Source organism: Capsicum annuum, chromosome 12, assembly GCF_002878395.1.
Source record: "Capsicum annuum cultivar UCD-10X-F1 chromosome 12, UCD10Xv1.1, whole genome shotgun sequence".
Classification (NCBI taxonomy): domain Eukaryota; kingdom Viridiplantae; phylum Streptophyta; class Magnoliopsida; order Solanales; family Solanaceae; genus Capsicum; species Capsicum annuum.
The window spans coordinates 220,987,211-220,998,458 of record NC_061122.1 but is presented as its reverse complement, the minus strand read 5'-3'; the positions used below and the strand labels follow the sequence as shown (position 1 = coordinate 220,998,458).

At 30.2% G+C, this 11,248-nt stretch overlaps 1 protein-coding gene across 1 annotated transcript; it reads left to right on the top strand.

The window, feature by feature from the left end:
• Window positions 1–6,515: 6,515 nt before the first annotated feature.
• Window positions 6,516–8,924, top strand: LOC107851796 (aldehyde oxidase GLOX-like). Its single transcript, XM_016696885.2, has one exon. The coding sequence runs from the start codon at window positions 6,919–6,921 to the stop codon at window positions 8,617–8,619; it is 1,701 nt and encodes a 566-aa protein (XP_016552371.1). The 5' UTR covers window positions 6,516–6,918; the 3' UTR covers window positions 8,620–8,924.
• The last annotated feature ends 2,324 nt before the right edge of the window (window positions 8,925–11,248 follow it).

Below are 11,248 nucleotides of genomic sequence, written 5' to 3'. Positions count from 1 at the left end.
GGGAATAATATTGATGGACACAAAAATAATCCCATCTCAAATAATCCAGAGAAAAAATTAATCATTTTTTTTATCATAGGGAAGAAGCAATTATTAGCTGGATGACATTTTTAAAGCTACTTGATTAGCAACGAGAGTATTTCTAGATCGAAAACGAAATAAAGAACTAAATTGTCCCATTTCGAATTGTTTAAAGCCAAAATTGGCCTTTCTTCCTTTGATTAAATTTTAGTAATAATTAAAAAATAAACTTGAATGATACAACAATAACAATAATAACTCACTTAAATTCTACAAGTAATATTTGAAAAGTATATGTATGTATGCAGAATTTAACCTTACCATGAGGGGATAACCATTTCTGATAGACACTCAATTTAAGAAAGCATTTCAAGACAATTGCGTAACACTCGATCATTTAATTTATGCACATTTTGCTTATCATTTGAAAATTCCACAAATGATGTTTAGGGAGTATAGAATATATGCATACATTAACCTTACCATGAGTTAAAGAAAAACATTTCAAGACAATATAATTACGTAAAACTCTATCATATTTAAAAATTAAAAGTTTCTTTTGTATGCACGTTTTGCTTCTTATCATTTGAAAATTCAATTTTCTTTTTCTCCATTTCTTTGCGTCTCCAATCTCAATTGTCTTTTAATATTTTTACACTAAAAAGGTAAATTAAAAAAAAAAAATGCATTACATATTTGCTTTAAGTTTAGAACCTTGCAAAGTCTGATTTTTCTCTCTTTATTTCAGTATGTCATTAACAAGAAGGCACCGAAAGATGAAAATATACAGGCTTTTTTCTGCATATCATGCAGCATCAAAAAAGAATATATGGTTTACAAGCCAACCACTTTTTTTATATTTTCTTCATGCCCAAGCATTTCATGCAAATCTTTAAATAATAATAATAAAAAAATTGAGCATGCCTAATATGAATGATGATGTAGCTAACCAATTACTTACGATCGAGTTTAATTGAATTCATTACGTTTAGTGACAGAACTTAAATAAAGAGTGGATTTAGGGGATGGTGACCAGGGGTTTCTCTCAAACCCCCGAGCCTAAGACCAGAGATCGACTCAATGGTTGAAAGGGTTCATAATTTACCTTGAAATTTCAAGTTTAAATTTCTCAATGAAAATCCTAGATTCATCATTGCTGAGATAATATACATGTAAAATTTCTCAGACTTTAATTTCATAATATTAAAAGTATGATCATTAGTATTGTAATAAAATTATAAAGGTTGAACTTATCAAACTAAAATTATAAATCTGCATTGTCAAAATAATATACTATGGGTGCATTTGTTTTTATTAAGATTCAGACATCTGAATCTGAATGCATATGTGAATGATTAAGATTTGTCTTCAGATCTGAAATCTGAATAGTTTAGACTATTTGTTTTCAATAGCTGAATGTGCAAATATTTATTTATTTGCATATATTAAAAAGAATATAATTCAAACAAAAAATAATTATATATTTAAAAAATATTTAATTTAATACAATAAAATTATTATTTGATTGAAAAAAAATATTTATATTTGTTAGTGATAATGGAGATGGTTTGTAATGGTGGTGGTGGTGGTAATGATTAATGTTAGTGATTAATAATGTTGGTGGTGATAATTGTGATGATAGAGATGTTTAGTATTGTAATGACTGTTATGATGTGGGGATTGGTAGTGGTTGTGGTAGTGATGTGAATTTGGTTGATGTTAGTAGTTGGAGGTGTTGATTGTGATAACTTAAAAATGAATGCATGATGGTTGACGATGTGTTGGTGGTAGTTGGAGATAATGTTAGCTGTGATGATGGAGATGATTATTAGTAGAGATATACCATAGCGGTGATAGTGGTTGAAGCGATGGCAGAGGTGGCAACACTGTTGACAATGGTGGTGGTGACCGAAGAATGTGTGGATATTGTTGATGTGTTAGTGGTAGTTAGCGGTGGCGTTAGTTGTAATAGATGAGTTAGTTAGTAGTTGGGATTGGCCGATAGTAGTTGATGATGGAGGTGGTGTTGGCATTGGCATTGACGGTGGTGATAGCAGCAGACATAATTAAAATAATGGAGGTGGTAGATATGGTAGCGGCTGAAAATAGCGGTTAGTAGCAATTATGATTGTGATGGTGGAGGTGGTTGGTGGTGTTGGTGGTGGTGGTGGTCGGTGGCAAGGTGGTGGTTGACAATGATGGTGGTGGCTGATGATTATGGAGAGAGTGACGATGAATATTTTTCAACACAAGAATATCTCTTAATGATTAAGACTTATTTTCAGATCTGAATGATTAAGATCTATTAAGACCTATTAAGAACCAAAATTTTAATGAAAACCAAATGCACTTAATGATCTGAAGTTTGAATCTTTTAGATTCAGATTCAGACCTTGATTAAATGCAAACAAATGAGAATATGTTATTCTTTATCACGGTACGTTACTAATCTTAGTGGACTTGTGTTACTTGAGTATTCACAAACGTTAATTTGCTGCTAAAAAACGTATTAACTATTTCTTTCTAAATTATACAAAAAACATATACTTTTAATCATATTCATTATTGGGTCTAGCTTAGCTTCTAGTTTTTAGTTTAATTAATTAATACATGAGAACGTAACGGCTTTAACTTTTTGATTTACGGTATAAATTTATCCAAAGATTATAATACTTGAATTAATTTATCACACTTAAAAAATGGAATAAAATAATCCCAAAGAGTTTGATGGGATAAATTGAGATATCCAAGATTATTAAGTATGAAATAAGATATATACTGTATTTAATTGATGATGTAAATTTATATCGCCAATCAAACACAATTTAATTCTATCTCAAGTTTAATTAGGGGTTATCACGTTATCTCACATATCAAAGGACTATGTTATTTGTATCAACATGCAGATTATTAAATATGTAGCATTTTAAGATTGTTATTATGATGAGTTGTGGTGGAATGATTGAGATTCCTTCACCTTTAATCAGAATTGAGATTCCTTCATCTTTAACCAAAATTATGTTAGGTTCGAGTCTTGAATATGAAACCAATTTATAACGCCGCAATCAAAAATGAGTCTTGCAATGAGCGAAACCAAACTAGCCGGACGACCAATGCAAATTTCGAACACCAAATGAAAAAAAAACTCATTTAGTGCAGTGCTAATATAATTTTATCTTCTACCCTTTTAGGACTTTCCTCTTTAGCATTACGTTTGGTGCTTCCTCATATACTTTTAACATGTCCAATAGTGGATTTAATGTCAGCAAGCAGAAATAAATTACAATTTATCTCATAATTAATACTACCTCTAAAATTTCTAGTTACAAACGATAAATATCCACTCCTCGTTGTACACTTTTGACTTGATATACATCTTAAGATTCAATAAATATATAAATATTTTTACTATATCATCTTTTAAATATAATAAGTTTAGGTAATGAATAGTATTTATAACAAGGTAAACTGGCACAAATGGCCAAATTATTCATTAATTTTTTCAAATTAAATAAGTATTATTAAACATTTATTTTTAATAACATGGACAAATAAAAATAAATGGAGGGAGCAAGTAATTATAGTTATGTGAGTCATGTCCAACTAATCAATTTACTAATATTATTCATTTCTGGATGAGCAAAATCAAGCTGATGTTATGTACGGCGTATTCATTTTTGTATAAGTTTAACTAATAATCACCAATGTAGAATTTTGTTTTATTTTTTACACTATCAAGTCACATTTGCATATTATAGAAGACAATTGGCTTTATTTTTTGTAATTAGAGAACTCCCTAATATTGCCAATGTAACGCTCATGACTGGGATGGGTCAAAGAGAATGACCTAACATCAAAATTGTTGAAGTGTCTTTAATATAAAACATACTTTTAAACTCAATGATAATGCAGCTTGAGAGACAAATCCGTAAGATCTTTTTAACCAAACGAACAATAAGTATTATGAATTGAATTGTGAATGTAATCTAAAATAAATAATTTAATTAAAATGAAGAACAGTACTAAGAAAGTAAATAATTAAAAAGAGAGAGAGAGTGACTTGTAAAGCTGTATTATTAAACTATTAATTGGGACTAGTAGTTTTAAGAAAAATAATGCTCCGTAACAACTTAATTAATTCCAGATTAGTATCCATAACACGAGTTTGTTCAAATTTAATTATCAGTTACCATAAAATTATAAGTACCAGTACTATGATAATTAAGGCTATAACTGCATTTGCAAAAATATATTTCAATAACTCATTTTACACCACAAAATTCAGACTTTAATTGCTTGTCTAATTTGTCTTCTATTTGCAGAAATTTCATTCTGTACCGATATTAATGGTGGACCGTCCAGATTAATTGTCAATTCTCAATACCTCATTAGGAAAATTATAATAAAATCGACAATGTAGATGGGGAAAATTATGGCTTGATTACCCCATATTCAGTGGCGAAACTTAAATTTTCATTACGAAATTCAAAATATAAAAAATAAACACACGAACTAATCGAAGAAGGCTCGACGTCTATTATATATTGAGAGAGATAAAATAATTCCAATCACGTATAAATTATAATTTACCATCGAGGAGTTATGATGAACCCCTGAGCTCTAAGCTAACTCCACCATTGGCCGTACGTATTATGTTATGTACCCAAATAAACGAAAGATACTAAATAATTGGTTATCTTAATTATTAATCTCATGTGTTCAATGATATATTTACTACCATAAGATTTAAAATTTTATTCGCACTAAATATTTAAATCATCTTATTCATTTTCGCATCAACGAATATAAGGACTTATTTCTGTGATTCACTTGTCCAAAATTGATGATGTTCACAACATATTCTAAATCAAATATCAGACGTTCATCGCAATAATTAATCGTACTATGAATTGGGTGAAATCTCACACAAAACAATATCATGAGAAATTGAGAATGACTAATTAAGCTAGTCAAAGATTTACCTCCTATACAATCAAATTTTCAAGATTGGAATTTTAGTAAAACTTAATTAAGGTAAAAACAAAGTTAGTACAAATTGCCATAGATTGCTGTTTTTTCAAATTGCTATAGATTGCTTTCTTTCTTTTTTCAAAAAATATTTATTTTGGAGAATTGGGGTGTTTGGCTAAACTTTTAGATTGAAAAAAAATAAGTATTTCGAATAATACATAGAAGGAATTATCTTTAGAACAAGAGGCTTCAATATCTTTTTTTGCTAAAATACTTTTGAAATCCTAATCAAACACAAATTAATATTCTAATTAATATTAATAAAAATGCTTTTCAAATTAATTAATCAAATACAATTGTTAACTCTCCAAAAATATTTATGAGAGAAATAATTTTCAAAATAAATAGATTTTTAGAAACTAATTGAACAAAAATAGGGGTTGATACAGCTCTTCCGATATTGTTTTTCAGAAATTCAGTAGCTTTTATTGATACCCTATATATACATTAAAAATTCCACAAAAATTTTGTATTGTGAAATTAGTTAATATCATTGTAAATTAATTTGAAATTATTACTTTTTTTTTTTAGAAAAAACAACTTTAAATTTTAAATCTGCCAATGTGACTCGATACACCAAGTAGTCATGAGTCATGACAAAGGGCTCTCCATATCATCAAAATGTAATTTATTTTTTTATTGTGTGTGTGTGTTTGGGTGGGGGGACGGGGTGGGGGAGGGGCATGGGGGATCTTAACTAGTTGATGTATACCTAAATGACAAACCAAAGAGTACAAGAAAAGAAATTATATATGTGAGCATGTTAAGTTTCTTCAAGTAAATGGTAAAGGTATATATTCCTTGCATGTATTTTTTTGACCTGTCAAAGCTGATAATTTACACCATATGTGCACGACTCATACTGCTCATCAATCAAATAATTGAGGTAACAATTAGAAATAGGATTCTTTGAGGTCCGACTCTTTTTAGAAAACCTACGCACCAAATTATTATTTAAGTAACGATAATTTTTTAGGTCAAACTAACAACAGATAATAAATTCAGTGAATTTTAAGTATATTCTTTTACCCTTTTTCTTTATATTCCCTGAGATAAATATCATCAGCTGAATATGTAGTTATTAGATAGATCCCACGAGACAACTTCTTATCTCATTCATGTGAAAATATTTTGTCTTCTTATATTCTCCTTTTTCTTTTTTCTAACGAAAGTTGATTTTGGAAACCCAATTTATTTAGGATTTGATATTTATTTTATCAATATCTAAATAAAATCTTTATCTAAATAATGTAGGAATAAACTTTCTAATCCTATCTAAATCAGATTTTACACCAATATGAACAGAAATGTTGCTGGCGTTAATCCAAATTTGTTTAGGATTTACTGTTTATTTAATTCTTACAATCTTATCTAAATGACGTTTTTGGTCCAAATAATATAAGGAATAGATTTCCTAATCCTATCTAAATTAGGTTTACACTATTATTATAAACAGTATTGTTGCTTACATGAATCTAAATTATTATCTAAATAATAGTTTAGCCTAAATAAAATAGGATTAGATTCCTAAGCCCAACTAAATTAGATCTTCCACTATTATAAATAGAAGTATTCGCTGGCATGAACTCAAATTTAATCAGATTCCAATAATCATCACTCTTCTCCTAATAAAACCATCACCGACCACAATTACTCCTTGCTATATTTTGCTACCTCCGTCTCCGTGACACCCCTATAGATATATAAAGTACATCCATTCTTCAAGAATTTTACTAGCCACATACAACACATCCCAAAGTCCCAACCAAGAAAATTACATACACCTCTATTACATTATTATTCACACAATTTATAATTTTTGTCATAACTTGTCAGAAAAAACAAACCAAAAAAACACAGCTCATCATGAAAGGTACTAGTAGTAGTAATAATATTCTTTTCTTCATAGTTCGTAACATCTTTCTACTACTACTACTCACATGTCACGGGGCCAATTTCGCCTTCGCAGCTGCCCCTGTAGGCGGCCGTGGAGGAAAATGGGACTTACTATCATCGAACATTGGTATTACTGCCATGCACATGCAACTACTCAACAACGATAGAGTTGTCATCTATGATCGTACTGATTTTGGCGCGTCTAACATTTCGCTGCCCTATGGTAAATGTCGTTATGATCAAAATGATACGAGCTTAAAAGTCGATTGTTCTGCTCACTCTGTTGAATATGATGTTGCTAGTAACACGATACGTCCACTTATGGTCCAAACTGATGTTTGGTGCTCATCGGGTTCGATATCCCCTGATGGATCGTTAGTCCAGACTGGTGGATTCAATGATGGTGAAAAAGTTGTAAGAGTTTTCAAACCTTGTAATGGTGCAACTAGTGCTATTTGTGATTGGCAAGAAATTCCAGGTGCATTAATTCAAAGAAGATGGTATGCAACAAATCATATTTTACCAGATGGTAGACAAATTGTTATTGGTGGTCGTAGGACTTTTAACTATGAGTTCATACCAAAGACATCTTGGGCTCATAATGCATATAGTTTGCCATTTCTTGTGCAAACACATGTTCCTGGAGTTGAGAATAATTTGTACCCTTTTGTTTTCCTTAATGTGGATGGGAATTTATTCATTTTCGCGAATAATCGAGCTATTTTGTTCGATTATACGAAGAATGTAGTGGTGAAGAATTACTCGGAAATACCTGATGGTGACCCGAGAAATTATCCAAGTACGGGTTCTGCTGTTCTTCTTCCGTTGAATTTACAAGCACAAGATCAAGAAGTTGAAGCCGAAGTTTTGGTATGTGGTGGTGCACCAAAAGGTTCTTTTATTAGTGCCCAAAATCATAGTACTTTTTTGGGTGCATTGAATACATGCGGACGGGTTAGAATAACCGACCCTGATCCAAAATGGACTATGGAGACCATGCCATTGGCTAGGACAATGGGTGATATGGTAACATTACCCAATGGACATGTGTTGATTATTAATGGAGCTGCCAAGGGTACTGGAGGATGGGAAAACGGGCGGGACCCGGTTTTGGAACCCGTGATTTACCGACCTGATAACCCGTTGGGCTCTCGATTCGAGGTTCAAAACTCAAGTCCCATACCTAGGATGTATCATTCAACTGCAGTTTTACTTCGAGATGGTCGTGTACTTGTTGGGGGTAGTAACCCACATGTATACTACAATTTTACTGGAGTTAATTTTCCTACGGAGTTACGTTTGGAGGCATTCTCACCATCTTATTTGGATTCATCATTTGATTATTTGCGTCCACAGATCATCTCACGCGCTCCTCAATATACAATCGGGTATGGACAGCATGTGCCCATTTGGTTCACGGTTCCCGGGGTGGTCGATACAAATTTGGTCAAGGTGACAATGGTTGCACCGGGATTTAACACACATTCATTTACTATGAACCAAAGGTTATTGGTGCTAGCAAGTGAAAATATGAGACAAGTTGGGATAAAAGACTATCAAATCAATGTGGTGACTCCAAATAATGCTAAATTAGCCCCACCTGGCTATTATATGTTCTTTGTGGTTCATCAAACTATACCAAGTGTAGGAATTTGGGTCAAAATCCAATGAACAACTTACACACATATTCACACATATAGGAAAAGGCATCTAGAACTTCTTGTACATTAGCAGTATTATATTTTTATTACTATGTTTTGACTATAAATATTTAATTTTCTTCTCTTTTTGGGAATAGCAATTGTAATGATATTGATAGGTTGATCGTTTTGGTTTAGTGAAATTGTTCCTTTTATATAAAATGCTTCTTCTCTCCATTGATTATTCTGACAGTGGTATGTAATGAAAGGAAAATTAGGATACATAAAGCAAAACGATACTCAAAATTGTAGTAGATCGGTGTAGTAATTATTTCGTCAATTTTAATTAAAGGTCTCATATTCGAGCTTTAAATATGAAATTGCCTTTTTATAGGCAGTGTTGTACCCCAAATATTAAACTCTCCAACGTGAATCTGAATTTAATTGAACTTCAATATAAATATCATCACAAATTTAAAAAAAAAAAAAAAAAATAAGCTAAAGAATTTGTCGCAATCTATGTGGTGGCATGGCATTTAACAGAGGTGAATAAAATCAAAAATGTATAAATGGTTCTTCCTATCTTTCAATTGCTAGTACCATAAAAGACATGGAAAGTCACATCACTAAATTTAACAACATTAACGTATTTAGTGTAATTTCGCAAGTAGAAATTGCAGAAAGTGATGTGTAAGTAGTTTTATTTCTACCTTGTAAAAATAGAAAACCTCTTCGAAGAAATTGATGTGTACGAACATAATTTTATTCTTACGGTTATTAAATCACATTTAAATAGTTTATGTAATTCTCTGTTGTTCGTACTTTTTGCTTTATAGAAGGTCTAATCAAAGTTAGATCCATTGTTTTTTCCTTCACGGATATGATTTGTATTTATAGATCTAGTCAAATTCCCTTTTCCTTATCTTTATTTATTTTTGTTTTTAGTTCTTGCAAATTGGCAGGATAGAATGGATAAAAGATTTGAAATTCATGAACTCCAACATTGATTTTACATAATTATATAAAAATTACTAGGTGAGATGTCCTTTAAGTTTGAAATTAATTTTAAGATTTATTTGGTTAAGAATACAATTAATCCAGGGGTGAACCTGTAGCCAATCTTTTTGGTGCTTCGACATTCATTAAATTCAATACAGATTAGGTATAATAATATAAAAAAGTATAAAATTTGGTATAAAGTTTAGAAAAACACGCAGTGAATCAAGAAAGTAGCTGCGTGTTTTAGTTTGCAGACGTAACCTTGAAGCTTTGGGCGTCAATATATGTGTTTGAACCGTTCGAACACCCACGATCCCTAAATCTTGTATCCGCCACTGAATTAATCTCAAAATAAATTTATACCTCAAATTCAGTGTTATTTTGTCTCACCTAAGAGGTGAAAAAAATTATAATTATAATCCGAAAATTATAATCTCAAAATAACTTTTTGGGGAAAGGACAGAAACGATACTTCAAATTAAACTATTTCCATGAAAATAACCGTGAAATTTAAATTCCACTTTCTAACCATTTCAATTTACTGACTTGTTCTATACTATTTCTACACACCTTCTATACAGTTTCTATACATATCTTATACATATAAATATTTTGTACGAAAATTATACAGTTTTGATACACAATTTATACAATAACTGTATATTTTTTTACACGTTTTATACAATAATTATATAATTTTTATACACTTTCTATATATTTTATACATATATATATATTTGATAGAACTATACAATTTCCAGCATATATCTTATATAGATACATATTCTAATTAACAACTATATCATTTTTATATAATTTAATTATTATTTTTAAATAATAAAAAAATAGAATATTTGATCAGTTAAAAAATTTATGGTAAAAAAAGTTGAAATATTTTTAAAAGGACCGAATTGCCCAAGTTGAATATTGTATCAGTATTGTATATGGATTACGTAGGCCAAAATGATCCAAATTAGAAACTGACTATAAAGCGGAAATAATATATCTGACTGGCCACTCTTTAAAATTTTTTTTAATTTGGACTATTTATTTTAAAAAGTGCTATAGAGTGTCCTTTTCCCTAACTTTTTTCCGCGAATCAAATGACCCAAAGGGTTTTTCGTGCTACATATCCACCCACGCAACTATTCATAGCTGGATTAATTGGGCTTTATTGGTGCTAGGTCCAGTTCAATATTGAACTGCATTTTCATATGTTCTATATTTTGGGCTAATACTGTAAGATCAATTTATTTAGTGAAAATTACATATATAACAACATGTTTACTATTAATTACTAAAAATCACAATTTTTTTTAAAATCTCAATTTTTGACCTTTGATGATACGTTAATTACATTAGATACATACTACGGATACAAGTCTTAATTAACTAAATCAACATGTTTTAAGGGATGTAATAGATAATTTTGTATTAAAACAACATTTAAGCTAACTAATTAAGGTTAAAAATAAAATGAAATTCCACAATTTATGGTAATCAGTTTATTATTCCATCACGTTAACCCAAAAATATTTTTATAATCTTTTTTGAAATTGAAAAATCTTCATTCGTCTTGTTTAGAGAAAACATACGAACATTTTTTTCTTTGATTTGTTAATTTTATTTGTGTATTTGATATGAATATTTCGGTGTTTTTA